This window comes from Oryctolagus cuniculus, chromosome 18 (genome assembly GCF_051225735.1).
Source record: "Oryctolagus cuniculus isolate XC-2025 breed Fujian yellow rabbit chromosome 18, ASM5122573v1, whole genome shotgun sequence".
Classification (NCBI taxonomy): Eukaryota; Metazoa; Chordata; class Mammalia; order Lagomorpha; family Leporidae; genus Oryctolagus; species Oryctolagus cuniculus.
The window spans coordinates 1,076,543-1,097,315 of NC_142884.1; the positions used below are offsets into that span (position 1 = coordinate 1,076,543).

The 20,773-nt window shown below is 42.5% G+C and overlaps 1 protein-coding gene across 1 annotated transcript; it reads right to left on the bottom strand.

Annotated features, from left to right (window-relative positions):
* Positions 1 to 1,005: 1,005 nt before the first annotated feature.
* On the bottom strand, positions 1,006 to 1,947 carry LOC127486161 (vomeronasal type-1 receptor 4). The gene is given in 3 exon segments (XM_089319909.1): positions 1,006 to 1,317; positions 1,319 to 1,587; positions 1,590 to 1,947. Coding segments are annotated over 3 exon segments (939 nt in total).
* Positions 1,948 to 20,773: the final 18,826 nt, after the last annotated feature.

Consider the following 20,773-nt stretch of genomic DNA (forward strand, 5'->3'; position numbering starts at 1 on the left):
ACCTCATTCCCGACCTTTTTTCCAGCTCTTCTCTGACTGTATCCTGCCCTAGCTCAGTTGATTACAGCTGTATCCTTCAACTGAGAACAAAATCACAACACCATGCTTAGCACATTAAGGTTCCTCACTCCATGCATCCCATTCTACAAGCATTTCTGCTGGTTTCATCTACAAAATTCATCAAGAATACAGGTAACTTTCATCACCATACAAATTGCCAGCATTGGCAAAGCACAAATTTTTTCCTAAAATTTTTATTTTATTCATTTAGAACCAGAAAGACAGGAATACAGGGAGTGACAGACAGCTCTCTTCTGCTGACACACTACATCAGATTCTTCCAGTGATTGTCATTGAACCAGGATGAATTTGAAAGCCAGGAATGGGTCTAGCTCTCTCACTCTTACGGCAAGAATCCAACTTGTTTAGCCCTCAACTAATGCTTCCCAGGTGTGCAGGAGCAGAAATCAGGTCTTGAGCACAGGGACTCTGGGCATCCTAACTGGAATCCTAACTGCTAGAATCTGAACCCACCTTGCTCCATTCTCTCTTACTTGACTTTCTGCACTGCTCATCTGAATGCTATCCTTGTACACAGCTTTATTTCTTCTGGAGTCAGTTCTCACTCAACAGCCAGTATGCCTTTGGATCAGCTTGGTGCACTGGCCACAACACGCTGGCCACGGACGCCATTGGATGGTGAACCAACGGCAAAGGAAGATCTTTCTCTCTGTCTCTCTCTCTGTGACTGTCCACTCTGCCTGTCCAAAAAAAAAAAAAAAAAAAAAAAAAGAAAAGGAAAACACCCTTATTTGATGTAGGCAAAGTAGAAATGAGAAGCCCCTCCTTTTGCATGTCTGGCTATCTCTAAATGAAATAATTTTGTGTTCATGCTCAGTCTATCTTGTTTTGATCCTAGCCGCTAACTGATTTAGCAAATATAAATACTATATAAAATATGGCAGGGTGAACTGATACATGGACAGTATGCAGCATTCTGGATTTTCATGCTATAACCCGTTTACGAAACTCATTGATCTTTGTGCCGCAGGTATACCACAGCCTAGAGACATGGGGGTCTCTGTTGATGAGCACAAAAGGGCTAACACAGGGGAAAGATGAACCCATAAGGGCAGAGGTATTCACCAGCCACCAGCTGGGTTTATCAAAGAGGGACATATAGAAAGTAAAGAAGGAAGACAGTGCATAAAAACAGAAAAATGTGCTCACTAGGATCAGGATGCTGTGGGTGGCTCTTGTCTCCAGGAAGCATTTGGGAGAGAGGCTTTTGCTGTGAATGTGTAGGACCTTCTGCTTTATGTCTGTACAAAATGATCAACATGCAGCCACTGGCCCAAATCATTAACACCAAATACAACACATCAGTGAAGGAAAACATCATGGAATACCATAAGGATATACTTCTGTCAATAATTATGCCAGAACAGTACCCTAAGTCTTTTTTCCCTGTGAGATTGTTGCTTTCCCCCATCGCTGTAATATACATAGGAGCAATACTATTCACCTAAAGGTGAAGGGTCCAGCAGAGGACGATGGAAAGTCGAACAGATTTGAGGACTTTGACCTGAGCTCCATCCACTGGGGGCTGCTAAGGCTGATTGTGATGGCCTGGAAGCCACTCAGGAGAGAAGTTGTACTCAGAGACACCCCTCTGGCCACTCTGTGAACATAGAAAACTAGTTTGCATCCAAAATCGTCCATGACATATTTCAGCCCAAAAGCTGCCATGGTCTGAGGAATGCCTCTCGAGAGCAGAACCAAGCAGTTGGCTACAATTAGGTTATGGAGAATCAAATCCATGTGCTTCATCCCTCGTCCAGTGCAGGAAAGGAAGCCATAGCAGAGAAGGAGCAGGATGTTTCCTAGGAATCCGACTCCTGTCTGAGAGACAAAGATGATTCCCATGGTCAGAGCCCTGGATGGCATGTAGTCACAAGGACAGTAGTTCACGCAAAGCCAGTAAGTCCTGGAAAGAAATGGAGTTAATGTGTTTCATCAAGGAAGCTTAAGTTCATTTCTTCTTCCACCCACTGTTTTCCCCACTCAGAAATGCCTGCTAGAAAAATACATTCTTTGTATTTTCTTAAGAGGCATTGGGATGCTGGCTGAGTATATCTTCTCACATGGCTATTTCAGATTTTTCTAAGAGTTTTCATCCATATTCACCTTGTTCCTACATGATATATCATTTTCTTGTCTATTTGGGTTACAGTAGTGTTTTGGTTAAGTGTTCCTTCTACAACTAACCAATTATTCTGGTATTTGTATGAAAATGCAGAAATCAAGTTACCTGATGGGTGAGCGATTATATAGGAGAAGAATGACAGAATAATTATTTATCACAACATTTAATTATGTATTCTAAGTGCAGTGGCACGTTAGAATGCTGAAGCCAAAGACTTACTCTTTTTTCATTGGCCCCAATGAACAATGATACTATCACAGCAAATGTTTGAAAGCAAATATTGAAAGTATGAATAACTCATGCCAACTAAAGTAGAAAATAATGAAGAAAATAATTAACTGATTTCTTTTGTATAGAATTGAAAATGTAGTATAATAAGTAACACTAAATTTATTTTTAATTAATTATTTAATTTGTTTGTAAAAGAATACAAATTTCATAAGTACAATTTTAGGAATATAGTTGTTGTTCACACCATACGCACCCTCCCACCCATACTCCCACCGTCCTTCCCTTTTCTCTCACCTTCCCAGTCCCACTCCCTATTAGGATTCATTTTTAAGTAACTTTGAACCCAGAAGACCAACGCCGTACTAAGTAAAGATTTCAACAATGTGCACATACCTGCATACACACACAAAAAACCCGAGAACTAGTTTTACACTTACCTTGCATAAATACAACTCATTGAGGACAGATGTCCTGCATGGGGAGTTCATACACAGTGACTGCTGTTGTTAATTTTACAATTAACACTCTTATGTATGATGTTAGTGACCACCCAGGGCTTTTTTTTTTTAACTTTTATTTAATGCATATAAATTTCCAAAGTACGACTTATGGATTACAATGGCTTCCCCCCCATACCGTCCCTCCCACCCACAACCCTCCCCTTTCCCACTCCCTCTCCCCTTCCATTCACATCAAGATTCATTTTTGATTATCTTAATATACAGAAGATCAGCTTAGTATACATCAAGTATGGATTTCAACAGGGCTCTTGACATGAACTGCTAGGCTATAAAAGGCTTTCGAATGCACAAACTCCTTCAGTATTTAGACAAGGCCATAAGTAAAGTGGAAGTTCTCTTCTCCCTTTAGAGATAAGTACATCCTTCTTTGATGGCCACTTCTTTCTGCTGGGGTCTCACTCACAGAGATCCTTCCTGTAGAACATATTTTTTACCATAGTGTCTTGGCTTTCCATGTCAGAAAAGCTCTCACTGGCTTTTCAGCCAGACCAGGAAAGGTTTGGGCTGATTCTCAGGACAGAGTAACACTTAATTTAATAAGTATGAAAAACCAGTTGTGTCCATACAGCTCAGGATCAACTAGCATGAAAATATATTTCAAAGGCCAATGTTGTCTTAGGCTGCTGCCTGCGATGCCTGTATCCTGTATGTGCACCAGTGAAATCCCAGCTGTTCCACTTCCAGTCTGGCTCTCTAATTTGCCTGGGAAAGCAGCAGAAGATGGCCCAAGTCTTTGGGCTCCTGTGCCCATGTACAGGCTTTGGCTCTATATTACGATGAATGAATATGAACTAGCAAGTTGTATTAAAAGTAAAGAATTTATTTTTAAAAGGTGAACAAGAAAGCTTGTGCTTTTATGCTTTATCAAACTTTCCATAAAGTTTATGTGTTAAAATTTTGTGTTTAGATCACCACACAACAAATAAGGAACCCCTAATGGGAGTTCCTACTGCAGCCTTAAAGAAATAGGAAGAATTCTGATTAAATTAACCAAGATTGAGACGTGGACAGTGTCTGGTTGAGCAATAAGCCCTGGGAGGCATCTTGTCGGATGGTAACAGGGATATTCGGGGGCTGCTCTAAAAGTGACACAGGAGAGAATGGAGCTCTGAGCTCACCAATGGACATGTTGGAAGAAAAAAATACATTCTAGAGCTTATTCAGAGGGGTACAGCCAAATAGCTACATCACCACTAACCTATGTTCATTCCAAACCAACCTGAGTCTACTGCCACCCACACGTGAGGTAATTTGATGGACTCAAACTATTGACTCATGTATGTAGATTTCAGTGAAATGTGTCAGATTTCCTGTTTCTCCCCAGTTATGTCAACTTGTAATTTAATTCCAATTGTTTAAAATGCAGCATTTGATTTCCAACAAAAATTTCCTCCCAATCGGTTCTTCTTATTACTGTATACCAGTATGTATCTTTGTGGTTTAGCCCCTGCAGGACTTAAATATGTGGTTATTTCCTAGCACTAGGAAAGAAAGTGATCATTTGTGGAATTTGAAAAACATGGTACTCTGATTCTGAGCCCCTGGTTTGATTAAAAGAGACAGTGATTGTTTCTCTCTCAAGAAGTGTAGTCTGTAAAAGAATTTCCCCCCTCTTGAATGAGAAAAGGAAAGTAGTCTTAAAGAGACAAACAATTTCATCAATAGAGATGTCTGTGCAAAACCATCCAGCACCTTTAACAGGCATTTGATTCTAACATGACCTGTGATAGTTTTACCTGGTTTCCAAGATCATGTTTTAATCCATTCTTAAGTCCATTTATTCACACCTTAATTCAATTTTTTGAATTAAGTGCAGTGCCGGCATACTATTTGAGTGCTGTTTCCTATCCTTGCTGCTCTACTTAGGATCTGGTGCTCTGCTAAGGCCTGGTAAAGCAGTAGAAGATGGCCTAAGACCTTTGGCCCCTGCACCAATGTGGGAGACCCAGAAGCAACTCTTGGCTTCTGACTTCAGATCGGCACAGCTCCAGCCATTGAGGCCAACTGGGGGAGTGAATCAACAGATGGAAGACTTTTCTCTCTCTCCCTCCCCCCCCCTTTACTCCTCACTATGTACAACTCTGACTTTCAAATACATAAATCTTTAAAAAAATACAAAGAACGTATTTTTCTTTCTTTCTTTTTTTTTGACAGGCAGAGTGGACAGTGAGAAAGGTCTTCCATTTCCATTGGTTCACCCCACAATGGCCTCTGTGGCCGGCGAACTGTGCTGAAGTCAGGAGCCACTGATTCATATGTCCCTCTTTGATAAACCCAGCTGGTGGCTGGTGAACACCATTGCCATTATAGTTTCATCTTTCTCCTGTGTTAGCCCCTTTGTGCTCATCAGCAGAGACACCATGTCTCTAGGCTGTGGTATACCTGCGGCACAAAGATCAATGAGTTTTGTAAATGGGTCATAGCATGAAAATCCAGAATGCTGCATACTGACCATGTATCAGTTCACCCTGCCATATTTTATATAGCATTTACTTGGCTAAAACAATTTGTGGATAGGATCAAAACCAGATAGACTGAGCGTGATCACAAAATTATTTCATTTAGCAGATAGCCAGGCATGGAACAAGGAGGGGCTTCTCTTTTCTGCTTTGCCTACATCAAATAAGCGTGTTTTTCTTCAGTCTTTGTCCTCCTGTGTCCTTAGCTCCTTACCAATGCTACTAATCTTCCCTTTAGCATTCACTTTTTTTGAAATCTTGATTTGAGATATTGTGATAGTAAAGTCTACTCTCAGTTTTACTTCTTCAATTAAATACCAAAAGTGAACGCCTAAAGATATAAGATTCCTTCCTTCACTCTGACTCTTTGGGGGCTATAAAAAGACAGTGGATGTATTTTTGATACAGTTTTCCTTCCCAGGTTCATTGGAGGAATTTTAAGTGATTTAAGAATGAAGAAGTCGCTATCATTGATTCTATAAGTATGTTAAGTCGTAAACCCTCAGATTTATTCCAAACACAATTCCACAAGCCCATCTAGAACAGGAATTCTGGAGGCAAAGTATAGTGGAAAAATACTGCCTTCATTCCTCAAAGGAAAGTTATGAGTAAGCCAATTGGAAAAACCCAGGGGAAAAATAAGGGAAAATATCCCTGGGACTGCATTCTTCAGATATTTTTGTGAGCAGGGTCTTTATACCTGAGATCGTGGACAACAGAATTGTGATATAACTGAATGGCAGATTACTCTGGATAAATCAGAGTAAATTGTGTGCATCACAACGTTGAAACTTTTTTAGAAGATCTCAGGCAAAGATGTTAATTTTGATATTAGAATGTCCATGTGAAACAAAATTGGCTAAATAAAATCTCATATTTTTTACAAAATGCTGACACCACCGAAAGCTATTTTAAGGAACAAGTTAATTTACCAAGAAATAGAGGAGGAAGAAGTAACTAGAGGAAGGCACGCTTGCCTTTTTTTTTTAAGATTTATTTATTTGAATGTCATTACAGAATGAACGTCCATCTGCTGGTTGACGTCCCAAATGACCCCAAAGTCAGGGCTGGACCAGGCTGAGGCAAGGAGCTTCTTCCTGGTCTCCCATACCGGTGTCAGGGAACCAAACACTTGGGTCATCTTCTGGCACTTTTCCCAGGCCATTAGCATGGAACTGGATCAGAAGTGAAGCAGCCAGGACTGAACCAGTGCCCACATAGGATGCTACAGCTGCAGGTGCCGGCTTTACCTGCTACTCCACATTCTGGCCCAGCATGTCTGTAATACATGAGTAAAGACCAGGTGAAAATGACAGAGGACATGAGGGCACTGAGGTACAGGGAGCAACAGAAGGAAGTTGAACACAAAGCAAGGCTGTGTTTCTGGCCAACCTGAGGGTTTTGTCTCCCAACCAGGATTCTGGCTTATTTCTCTGAAATATGCACAGTCACTGCCTTGAAGAACGAGACAAAGAAAGCGAAAAAGGAGAGAATTGTCAGAGTGTTATAAATGGTTCATGATCAAGTCAAGAAACTTTTGTTGGGTCAGCATTGTGGTTAGTGGGTTAAATCAGCAGCTGTAACACTGGCATCACATGGGGTGGGATGGAGGCACTGTTTCCACTCCCAGCTGCTTAGCTTCCAATCCAGCTCCCTGCTTATGCACTTGGGAATGCAGCTGGAGTTGGCCTAAGCACTTTGGTCCCCACCACCTACGTGGGAGACTTGTATGGAGTCCCAGACTCCTTGCTTAGGCCTGACCTAAGCTTTGGTAGTTGAAGCCATTTGGGAAGTATACGACAGGATAGACCATCTCTTTTGTCTGTAGGTCTCTCTCTGTCACTCTGGTTTTCAAAGAAATAAGATAAATCTTGCAAAAATGGAAACTTTCATTGACGGTTTCAACAAACTCAAGTGGAATACCTAATATGTATCACCCATTATCAACTGTGTATGGGAGAAAATGGAGAACAAACCACTTAGGGGATGAATACTTCATGGGTGAGTGTGTAATGAGATATTAGGTAAGCCAATAGGAGGAGGCCTTATTGGAAAGATGATATTTGAGGCTAGACTTGAAAGGAGATAAGGGAGACAGTCACATGAATATTGAGACAATTTGACCACAATAGAAGAAACAGGCTATTCCAGCAAAGCCTGGAATGTACATGGAACCAAGAGAGTAAGCAGCAGCATGTCAAAGAGGAGGATTGACAGGCTACAGAGGAGGAATTCTCAGACAGCCACACAACACTGTAAGCATTTTTGGTTCTCTCAGAAAAAATGAAGAGGTTCTGGAGGGTTTCTACCACTATGTTGTCATTTCCCAGCCTCATATATTGAGCCATATGTCTGGTGAGTGAGAACTGACTTCAGAAGAAATAAAGCTGTGAACAAGGATAGCATTCAGATGAGCAGTGCAGAAAGTCAAGTAAGAGAGGATGGAGGAAGGTGGGTTCAGATTCTAGTAGTTAGGATTCCAGTTAGGATGCCCGGAGTCCCTGTGCTCAAGACCTGATTTCTGCTCCTGCACACCTGGGAACCATTAGGTGATGGCTAAAGAAGTTGGATCCCTGTTATAGGAGTGGGAGAGCTAGACCTAGTTCTTGGCTTTGAAATTTGGCTCAGCTCCACCACAATCACTGGAGGAATCTGAGGTAGTGAATAAGTGGATGAGAGCTATCTGTCTGTCTTTCCCTGTCTTCCTGTCTTTCTGAGTCTAAATAAATTAAATAGTGGCCAGTGACAGGCATCGCGAATTTACCGGGTCTGCCTGCTGTCGGCCTATTCAAACTGGTGGTGCAAGGCCCAGCACACCCGGTGTGGGCTGCAGAGCGGCAGAGCCCGAGTGAGGCGCGTGAGCGCTGGGCACTCAGCGGTGGGAGAATAGCGGGCCAGATGGCAGCGCTCTGGGCGGGGCGGATCTGAGAGGCGAAGGCAGGAGCGCTGGCTGTCTTTCACTTCTCCACCACTCCCCACAGCTGCGGGGGCTCAGGCTCAGCCAGGCGTCGAACCCCGAACCCTGGCGCTGCCTGCCCGGGTCCACAGCAGCAGAAGGCGGGCCCGGCCTCTGACAGGGACGCCGGCGCCAAGGCCTCCCGGCAATAGTACTCAGTACTTTCCAAAATGGGAATCCCAGGGCTCCTTACGGGAAGCACGATTTCCTTGGCACAGACGTTGTTTCTGTGCACCTGCTTGCCCAGGGCCCGTGAGGACGAGGAGGAAAGTGAAGCCAAGTCCGTGTCTGTTTCACTCAGCCTCAGGGTCTTCATCAATTCATGACGAATCTCCACCTCTCGACCCTGCAACTCCGGCGAGGCCCAGGGGGCAAAGGCTCAGTGATGCTCACGGCGGCCACAATGACAACGACAATGACATGTCGGTTCTGTCAGGTGTTTCAGGACCTCTCCGAGCCCTGAAGCCGTGGAACATTCCAGATGTCCTCACGACCACGGCCACAGTGACAACGACAATGACATGTCAATTCTGACTGTCGGGGTATCAGGACCTCGCCGAGCCCTGAAGCCGTGGAACATTCCAGATGTCCTGACGGCCATGGCCACAGTGACAATGACAAGGACATGTTAGTTCTGCCAGGAGTTTCAGGACCTTGCCGAGCCCTGAAGCAGTGGAACATTTCAGATGTCCTGATGGCCACGGTGACAGTGACAACGACAATGACATGTCAGTTCTCACTGTTGGGTGTTTCAGGACCTCGCCGAGCCCTGAAGCCGTGGAACAATCCAGATGTCACTGAGGGCCGTGGCCACAGTGAAAACGACAATGACATGTTGGTTCTGACTGTCAGGTGTTTGAGGACCTCACAGAGCCCTGAAGCCATGGAACATTCCAGATGTCCTGATGGCCACAGCCACAGTGACAGTGACAAGGATATGTCGGTTCTACAAGGAGTTTCAGGACCTCGCCAAGACCTGAAGCCGTGGAACATTCCAGATGACCTGATGGCCAAGGCCACAGTGACAACAACAATGACATGTCGGTTCTGTCTGTTGGGTGTTTCAGTACCTCGCCGAGTCCTGCTGCTGTGGAACATTCCAGATGTCCTCCCGGCCACGTACAATTGTCCATCCTCACACACACGGCACCCGCTGTTCCAGGTGCATCCCAGTGTCCCCAGTGTCGGCCTTCACCTGCGTGGCCTTCAGGAAAACACTAAGGCCTTGGGGTGGTGGGGACTTGGGGGAGAGTGCAGCATGGGGCCCGGGCCAGTTGGGATCACCGTGGGCACCCACGTCCCCGTGTGTGCATCTGGAAACTTGGAGATTCCTGCCCCCCAGACTGCACGGCTTTGTGGGTTCCCCTGGACATGGCTGGTCAGGGTCCTGGTCCTCAGCTCCCAGGCAGCCCTAGAGAGCAGATGTGGACTGCAGGGCCGGTCCCGTGCTCTCAGACTCACTTCCAGCAGGCGCGAGAAGCCCTGCGTCTCTGGTGCCAGGCGCTGAGTCCCTGCTGAGGGCCTCTGGCAGCACCCTGTCTCCGCAGGCTCTGCCTCGGGGCTGCTTCAGCCCCAGCTGCCAGTGCCAAGGCTGCTGCAGGATGTTTCAGCTGAGACTCCCAGCGCTCCTGGGTGCACCTTGGTTTGGGTGTTCGCTGGCACCCCGCTACCCGGCAGGGAGCTCACGGGGACTCCTGCACCCACAGTCAGCAGCCACAGACACCCGCGGCCGCCCCATCCCAGATCCTGATCTTTGTCATTTGTTTGGAGGAACAAATGATATATTTAATATATAAAGTGTTTTCATATCTAAATGTTGAAATATGTATTTTCTTCCTTTCCTCCTTTCTTTCCTCTTTCCCCCCTCTCTCTCTGCCTTCCTTCTTTCCTTCCTTCCCTTGACAGGCAGAGTTAGTGAGAGAGAGAGAGAGACAGAGAGAAAGGTCTTCCTTCCGTTGGTTCACCCCCCCCCCCCAAATAGCTCGCCATGCAGATCTGAAGCCAGGAGCGAGGTGCTTCCTCCTGGTCTCCCATGCGGGTGCAGGGCCCAAGCACTTGGGCCATCCTCCACTGCCCTCCCGAGCCACAACAGAGAGCTGGACTGGAAGAGGAGCAACCGGGACAGAATCCGGTGCCTCAACCAGGAATAGCACCCATGTTGCTGGTGCCACAGGCAGAAGATTAGCCAAGTGAGCCATGGCGCTAGCCCGAAATATGTATTTTAAAAATTAGTCTATTAAATTTCTATCAGTAAGGATATACATTTTACATCGGGGCATTAGTAAGAATTTTTTATAGTTTCTTCAGTAAATTTATTTTTATTCTTATACAATTTAAACTGATAGGTGTGAATTTGTTCTAACTTTTATTTGATGCATATTCCCGTTTCTTAAGTAAAATATTTTTGTAGATGTTTGATAGTATTGCAGCAGACACGAATACCTTTTGCTATTATTGTTTTTTCATGTTTTAAATCACTGAACTTCTGACAGATATATCATGAAGTTAACAATTAAAACATAAATTTTCAGATAAACCTCTAAGGTGTATTAGAAGTTCATTAACGTTTGTTTTTGACCACTGCCTACCAAATCTGCTTTCTGTTTATCTCTGCTTCCTCAATTTCTAGCAGCGGAGAGATGGGAACTGGAAAACCTTCCAGGTCTATTTGCTGCCTGATTTTTTTCTTGGCTGTCCCAGTTGTTAGCATGGTGACTTGGTCACCAACAGAAAATTCCCTTTTATGAAAATGCTAACATGTAACTAAATGGCTTATGCATTTTAGGTTTTTCTGTCAGTTTTATAATTTTTTTGAAGAACAAATGATCAATTTAATCATGGTGAAATATTTTTTCATAACTAAACTTTGAAACATATATTGTGAGAATTAAATTATTATATTTATATCAATAAGAATATATCTTTATGTTGGAATTGATTAGCATTTTAAGTTTCTTTAGTAAATGTATTTTTATTCTACAGACTTTAAGTTGAAATGTATAAGTTTGTAAGAAAGAAACTTGTATTATACTTCATTTATTTTTATTAGTAATTACATTGATAGCATTATTATACAATTCAGGAGTGCTATTGGTTTATATTTTGGCATCAAGATAAGTATTTTTCCTAAAAGACTTTTGAGTACAGATGATAATTTAGGGGAGGGGCCAGAGTGTATATTTTTTGGCTTATATACTGCATAGAGCTGTTACACAGCTGTTTCTTAAATGTTGCTTTGCAAACTCCATTATTTTAGTGTGTTTTTTAAACTTTTTTTCCATGAGTTTCAAGTTCTACTTTAGACTCTGAAAGGACTTTTAATTCTTATAGGTAGGTGATAATACAGAGATGTATATTATAAGATAATGTATAAGATCCAGTATCTTTGAGCTCAGGGGGGTGGAGCCAAGATGGTGGAATAGTGAGGATGCACACTGATACTCCCGAAAAAGATAGTTTAATAAAAGTGGAGTTACTGTAGTTTCAGGGAAAGTTTCAGGAAAAATTTACTGTAGTTACTGTAAAAAAAAAACTGAAGTTACTGTAGTTTCAGGAAAAATTTTTTCAGGGAAAAAATTGCAGAGGAAACTCTTCCGGATCTAGTGGATGTGACACGGACAACCTATGGGGAAAGCAAGGATGCCAAGCACCGGAACCCAACCTTGGAGTCTATGCATTTGCGCTGGAAAGGGAGGTGAGGCATTGGCAGGGAAATGGCACATAGAGCCTAGAGGGAATGAGGCTTGAAGCACTGCCAGGGAAAGTTCACCAGGCTAACTACAGGAGAGAGGGGGAAAAAAAAGGACCTGTACAGACGAGTTTCTCTCTCTCCACCCACCTCGCAAAGGTGAGTAAGACAAAGAACAGGCGCCATTTTGGACATACGTAAAAGCTGCATGACCTCAGGGCTGTACATGACCTCAGAGCTACGCCTGCCCTCAGTCAAGCAGAAAACCCTGACTCAGGGCAGGGGGTGAAATAACAGGAGGTTAGGACCTAGTGAATGGGTGGAGCTAATGAACTGAGGCGGTGAAAAAAGAGATGGTGGATGAGAGAACTCATGGAGTTCACATGAGTACTCTCCAGAGATGCTACAATTTGGTAACCTTGGCAACCCGGTGGGAGCTACAGGAGAATTTGACCCCACACTGAGGGCAGAACAGATTCTTTATGTGGTCCCTGAGAAAGAGCAGACGAATGATATACCCACAGGAGCCAGAGATCAGAAGCTGATTACCTTCAATTCCACTCAGCTGTGCAGTATTATTTCTCTTCTGAATCAGAGAGAGAGAGAGAGAGAGAGAGAGAGAGAGAGAGATTTACCATGCCTAACCTGAGTGTGTCACCTTTGGCATAACCTTAACCCTGAAGAACCAAACAGAGCTCTCTGGCCACACCGATCTCAAGCCTCTAAGGCTCCTCCAAAAGCAGACAGTCCACTTAATACAGTCATAGTATAACAAGAAAAAAAACACCACAGCGAGGGAAGAAGAATCCAAAGAATATCTCTACAATACCAAGCAACAAACACAGAAACCAAGAAAACAAGAACAAGGAAGACATTATGATGCCCCAAATGAACAAGACACCCCAAGCCAAGATTATGAAGATGATGAGATAGAAGAAACGAAAGATATGGATATCAAAAAATTTATGATAAGAACATTTAAAAGTTTTCAAAACAAATTTTTCAAACAGAAATCCTTACTGGACAGGATAGAAAAATCTCTCTCATGAAAATGAAATGTTAAGGAGGAATCAAAATGAAATGCAGAAACTAGTAGAACAGGAAAGTGTGAAAGTGAAGAGAAATAAAAATGAAATGAAGAACTCAATAGATGAAATGACAAACACATTAGAGAGCCTTAAAAACAGAGTCAATGAAGCAGAAGAGAGAATATCACACTTAGAAGACAGAGGACAGGAAGGATACAGTTAAATCAAAGAAAAGAAGAGGAAATTAGAAATCTAAAAAATATTGCTGGGAATATAAAGGATACTATTTAAAAACCCAACGTTTGGGTTCTAGGAGTTCTTGAAGGCATGTGGGAGAAGGAGTGGGAGAAAGGATTAGAATGCCTTTTTAGTGAGATAATAGCAGAAAATTTCCCAAGTTTGGAGAAGGACAGAGACATCCTAGTACAGGAAGTTCATAGAACCCCTAGTAAACATGACCAATAGAGATGCTCACCAAGACACATTGTAATCAAACTCACCACAGTGAAACATAAAGAAGAGATTCTAAAATGTGCAAGAGAGAAATGTGAGATTACTCTCAGAGGCTCTCCAATTAGATTCACAGCAGACTTCTTCTTTTTTTTTTTTTTGATAGGCAGAGTGGACAGTGAGAGAGAGAAAGAGAGAAAGGTCTTCATTTGCCATTTTTCACCCTCCAATGGCTGCCACGGCCAGCGTGCTGCAGCCGGTGCACCGCACTGATCTGATGGCAGGAGCCAGGTACTTACCCTGGTCTCCCATGTGGGTGCAGGGCCCAAGTACTTGGGCCATCCTCCACTGCACTCCCTGGCCACAGCAGAGAGATGGCCTGGAAGAGGGGCAACTGGCACAGAATCCGGTGCCCCGACTGGGACTAGAACCCAGTGTGCAGGCGCCACAAGGTGGAGGATTAGCCTCATGAACTTTGGCGATGACTACAGCAGACTTCTCATCAGAAACCCTACAGGCCAGGAAGGAATGGTGAGACATAGCCCAGGTACTAAGAGAGAAAAACTGCCAGCCCAGAATATTATATCCTGCAAAGCTCTCATTTGTGAATCAAGGTGAAATAAAGACCTTTCATAGCAAACAGAAATTGAAAGAATTTATTGCCACTCGTCCAGCCCTGCAAAAGATGCTTAAGGATGTGTTACCACACAGAAACACAGAAACATGGTCATCAGTATGAAAGAAGGTAAAGGAAGGAAACCTCACAGCAAAAGATCACAGGAAGTTCAAAACATATATTAGAAAATATCTTTGGCAATGGCAGAGCAAAGTTACCACTTATCAATAGCCACATTGAATATTAATGGCCTCAACTCTCCAGTTAAAAAACACAGATTGACTGATTGGGTTAAGGAACAAAACCCATGTATTTGCTGCTTACAAGAAACACATCTTTCCAAAAAGATGCATTCAGACTGAAAGTGAAAGGCTGGAAAAAGATATACCATGCCAAGAGAAATGAAAAAAGAGCAGGTGTAGCCATCTTAATATCAGGCAACATAAACTTTAACACAAAAACTGTTAAGAGAGACAAAGAATGGCACTATATAATAATTAAGGGATCAATTCAACAGGAAGATATAATGATTATCAATGTATATGCACCTAATTACAGGGCACTGGTTTATTTAAAAGATATGTTAAGGGACTTAAAGGGAGACTAGATTCCAATACAATAGTACTGGGGGACTTCAATACTCCACTCTCAGAAATAGACAGATCAACTGGACAGAAGATCAACAAGGATACAGTAGATTTAAATGGCACTATTGCCCAACTGGATCTAACATAGATCTACAGAACTTTTCATCCTACACATAAAGCATGTACATTCTTCTCAGCAGTACATGGAACCTTCTCTAGGATTGACTACATACTAGGCCATAAAGTAAGTCTCAGCATATTCAAAAGAATTAGAATCATACCATGCAGCTTCTCAGACCACAGTGGAATGAAGTTGGAAATTAGCAACTCAGGAATCCCTAGAACATAGGCAAACACAAGGAGATTGAACAACATGCTCCTGAATGAACACAGGTTCATTCAAGAAATCAAAAGAGAAATCAAAAACTTTCTGGAAGTAAATGAGGACAATAGAACAACATATCAAAACTTATGGGATACAGCAAAAGCAGTGTTAAGAGAAAAGTTTATAGCAATAGGTGCCTACATCAAGAAATTGGAAAGGCACCAAATAGATGAGCTTTCAATGCATCTCAAGGATCTAGAAAAACTGCAGCAAACCAGACCCAAATCTAATAGTAGAAGAGAAATAATTAAAATCAGAGAAGAAATCAATAGGATTGAATAAAAAAAATTCAAAAAATCAGCCAAACAAGGAGCTGGTTTTTTGAAAAAATAAACAAAATTGACACCCCATTGGCCCAACTAACTAAAAAAAGAGAAAAGACTCAAATCAATAAAATCAGAGATGAAAAAGGGGACATAACAACAGACACCACAGAAATAAAAAGAATTATTAGAAATTACTACAAGGACTTCTATGCCAGCAAACAGGGAAATCTGTTAGAAATGGATAGATTCCAGGACACGTGCAACCTACCTAAATTCAATCAGGAAGACACAGAAAACCTAAACAGACCCATAACTGAGTCAGAAATTGCAACAGTAATAAAGGCCCTCCCAACAAAGAAAAGCCCAGGACCAGATGGATTCACTGCTGAATTCTACCAGACAATTAAAGAGATAACTCCAGTCCTTCTCAAACTATTCAGAACAATCAAAGAAGAGGGAATCCTCCCAAATTCTTTCTATGAAGCCAGCATCACCTTAATTCCTAAGCTGGAGAAAGATGCAGCATTGAAAGAAAATTAAGACCAATATCCCTGATGAACATAGATGTAAAAATCCTCAATAAAATACTGGCCAATAGAATGCAACAACACATCAGAAAGATCATCCACCGAGACCAAGTGGGATTTATCCCTGGTATGCAGGGATGGTACAATGTTCGCAGATCAATCAATGTGATACACCACATTAACAGACTGCAGAAGAAAAACCATATGATTATCTCAATAGATGCTGAGAAAGCATTTGATAAAATACAACACCCTTCCATGATGAAAACCCTAAGAAAACTGGGTATAGAAGGATCATTACATTCAATACAATCAAAGCAATTTATGAAAAACCCATGGCCAATATCCTATTGAATGGGAAAAAGTTGGAAGCATTTCCACTGAGATCCAGTGCCAGAGAGGGAAGCCCACTCTCACCACTGCTATAAATATAGTTCTGGAAGTTTTAGCCAGAGCTATTAGGCAAGAAAAAGAAATTAAAGGGATACAAATTGGGAAGGAAGAACTCAAACTATTCCACTTTGAAGATGGTATGATTCTTTATTTAGGGGACCCAAAAAACTACTAAGAGACCATTGGAACTCATAGAAGAGTTTGGCAAAGTAGCAGGATATAAAATCAATGCACAATAACAAACAGCCTTTGTATACACAGGCAATGCCACAGCTGAGAAAGAACTTCTTCTTCTTTTATTTTATTTTTTTGACAGGCAGAGTGGACAGTCAGAGAGAGAGAGAGACAGAGAGAAAGGTCTTCCTTTGCCGTTGGTTCATCCTCCAATGGCCGCTGCATCCTGCATGCTGCAGCCGGTGCACTGCGCAGCTCCAAAGCCAGGAGCAAGGTGCTTCTCCTGGTCTCCCATGTGGGTGCTGGGCCCAACCACTTGGGCCATCCTCCACTGCACTCCTGGGCCACAGCAGACAGCTGGACTGGAAGAGGCAAATGGGACAGAATCTGGTGCCCTAACCAGGACTAGAACCCCGTGTGCCGGTGCCACAAGGCGGAGGATTAGCCTATTGAGCCACGGCGCCAGCGAGAAAGAACTTATAAAATCAATGCCATTCACAATAGCCACAAAAACAATCAAATACCTTGGAATAAACTTAACCAAGGATGTTAAAGATCTCCACGATGAGAATTAGAAAACCTTAGGGAAAGAAATAGAAGAGGATATCAAAAAATGGAAAAATCTTCTATGCTTATGGATTGGAAGAATCAACATCATCAAAATGTCCATTTTCCATAAGCAATTTATAGATTCAATGCAAGACCAATCAAAATACTGAGGACCTTCCTCTCAGATCTGGAAAAAAATGATGCTGAAATTAATATGGAGACACAGGAGACCTTGAATAGCTAAAGCAATCTTGTACAACAAAAACAAAGCTGGAGGCATCACAATACCAGATTTCAGGGCATACTACACGGCAGTTGTAATCAAAACAGTATGGTACTGGTACAGAAACAGATGGATAGACCAATGGAATAGAATAGAAACACCAGAAATCAATCCAAACATCTACAGACAACTTATATTTGATCAAGGATCCAAAACCAATCCCTGGAGTAAGGACAGTCTATTCAAGAAATGGTGCTGGGAAAATTGGATTTCCACATGCAGAAGCATGAAGCAAGACCCCTACCTTTCACCTTACACAAAAATCCACTCAACATGGATTAAAGACCTAAATCTATGACCCAACACCATCAAATTATTAGAGAACATTGGAGAAACCCTGCAAGATATAGGCACAGGCAAAGACTTCTTGGAAAAGACCCCGGAAGCACAGGCAGTCAAAGCCAAAATTAACATTTGGGATTGCATCAATTGGAGAAGTTTCTGTACTGCAAAAGAAACAGTCAGGAAAGTGAAGAGGCAACTGACAGAATGGAAAAAAATGTTTGCAAACTATGCAACAGATAAAGGGTTAATAACCAGAATCTACAAAGAGATCAAGAAACTCCACAAAAACAGAACAAACAACCCAGTTAATGATGGGCCAAGGACCTCAAAAGACATTTTTCAAAAGAGGAAATCCAAACATCTAACAGACACATGAAAAAATGTTCAGGATCATGAGCCATCAGGGAAATGCAACTCAAAACCACCATGAGGTTTCACCTCACCCCGGTTAGAATGGCTCACATACAGAAATCTACCAACAACAGATGCTGGAGAGGATGTGGGGAAAAAGGGACACTATCCCACTGTTTGTGGGTTAAGCCACTATGGAAGTCAGTCTGGAGATTCCTCAGAAACCTGAATATAACCCTACCATTCAACCCAGCCATCCCACTCCTTGGAATTTACCCAAAAGAAATTAAATTGGCAAACAAAAGAGCTGTCTGCACATTAATGTTTATTGCAGCTCAATTCCCAATAGCTAAGACCTGGAACCAACCTAATTACCCATCAACGGTAGACTGGATAAAGAAATTATGGGACATGTACTCTAAAGAATGCTATACAGCAGTCAAAAACAATGAAATCCAGTCATTTGCAACCAAATGAAGGAATCTGGAAAACATCATGCTGAGTGAAATAAGCCAGTCCGAGAAGGACAAATATGATATGCTCCACAGGGCTGAAGCCTGTACATTGGCACAGGAGCCCAAAGATTTGGGCCATCTTCTGCTGCTTTCCCAGGCAAATTAGCAGAGAGCCAGGCTGGAAGTGGAACAGCTGGGATTTCACTGGTGCACATATGGTATGCAGGCATCACAGGCAGCAGCCTAAGACTACACTGGCCCTTGAAATATATTTTCATGCTAGTTGATCCTGAGCTATATGGGCACAACTGGTTTTTCATACTTATTAAATTTAGTGTTACTTATTCTGTCCTGAGAATCAGCCCAAACCTTTCCTGGTCTGGCTGAAAAGCCAGTGAGAGCTTTTCTGACATGGAAAGCCAAGACACTGTGGTAAAAAATATGTTCTACATGAAGGATCTCTGTGAGTGAGACCCCAGCAGAAAGAAGTGGCCATCAAAGAAGAATGTACTTTTCTCTAAAGGGAGAAGAGAACTTCCACTTGCTATGGCTTTTTCTAAATACTGATGGATTTTGTGCATTTGAAAGCCTTTTATAGCCTAGCAGTTCATGTCAGGAGCCCTGGGTGGTACTGACATCATGTAAGAGTGTTAATTGTAAAATTAACAACAGCAGTCACTGTGTATGAACTGTGTATTACTGTGTATGAACTGCCCATGCAGGACATCTGTCCTCAATGAGTTGTATTTATGCAAGGTAACTGTAAAAGTAGTTCTCAGGTTTTTTGTGTGTGTATGCAGATATGTGCACATTGTTGAAATCTTTACTTAGTATAGAGTTGGTCTTCTGGGTTCAAAGTTAGTTAAAAAGGGGCCGGCGCCGTGGCTCACTAGACTAATCCTCCACCTTGCGGCGCCAGCACACCAGGTTCTAGTCTCGGTTGGGGCGCCGGATTCTGTCCCGGTTGCCCCTCTTCCTGGCCAGCTCTCTGCTGTGGCCAGGGAGTGCAGGGGAGGATGGCCAGGTGCTTGGGCCCTGCACCCCATGGTAGACCAGCAAAAGCACCTGGCTCCTGGCTCCTGCCACCGGATCAGCACGGTGCACCGGCTGCAGCGCGCCGGCCGTGGCAGCCATTGGAGGGTGAATCAACGGCAAAGGAAGACCTTTCTCTCTGTCTCTCTCACTGTCCACTCTGCCTGTCAAAAAATAAATAAATAAAAAAATAAAATAAAATAAAACAAAGTTAGTTAAAAATGAATCCTAATAGAGAGTGGGACTGGGAAGGGGAGAGAAAAGGGGAGGACGGGTGGGAGTATGGGTGGGAGGGTGCGTATGGTGTGAACAACAACTATATTCCTAAAATTGTACTTATGAAATTTGTATTCTTTTACAAACAAATTAAATTATTAATTAAAAATAAATTTAGTGTTACTTATTATACTAAATTTTTAATTCATCCACTACATATAAAATCACTACATATAAAATGAATATGCTTGGATTCTATACAAAAGAAATCAGTTAATTATTTTCTTCATTATTTTCTATTTTAGTTGGCATGAGTTATTCATACTTTCAATATTTGCTTTCAAACATTTGCTGTAATAGTATCATTGTTAATTGGGGCCAATGAAAAATGAGTGAATCTTTGGCTTCACCATTCTAACATGCCACTGCACTTAGAATACATAATTAAATGTTGTGATAAATAATTATTCTGTCATTCTTCTCCTATAAAATTGCTCACCTATAAGGTAACTTGATTTCTGCATTTTCATACAAATACCTGAATAATTGGTTAGTTGTAAAAGGAACATTTAAACAAAACACTACTGTAACACAAATAGACAAGAAAATGATACAGGATAAACAAGCTAGCATAGTTATTTTAAGAAGAGTAGCACTGGGGCTGGGGCCATGGCTCACTGGTTAATCCTCCGCCTGTGGTGCCAGCATCCCATATGAGCACCAGGTTCTAGTCCTGGTTGCTCCTCTTCCAGTCCAGCTCCTGCTGTGGCCCAGGAAGGCAGTGGAGGATGGTGCAAGTGCTTAGGTGCCTGCACCCACATGGGAGACCAGGGGAAGCACCTGGCTCTTGGCTTCAGATCAGCGTAGCTCAGGCTGTAGCAGCCATTTGGGGGGGTGAACCAAGAGAAGGAAGACCTTTCCCTCTGTCTCTCTCCTTCTCACTGTGTAAATCTTTATGTGAAAAAAAAAGAAAGAGGAGCAATGCCATTTGTAAAAAGAGACTGAAAGGTGTTGAGGAGCTGTAACATGCTAGTAACCTTTTTGTTTTTAAGATTTATTTCTTTGAAAGAGTACAAGGAGAGAGGAGAGGTGGGGGGACGGAGGTTCCTTCCACT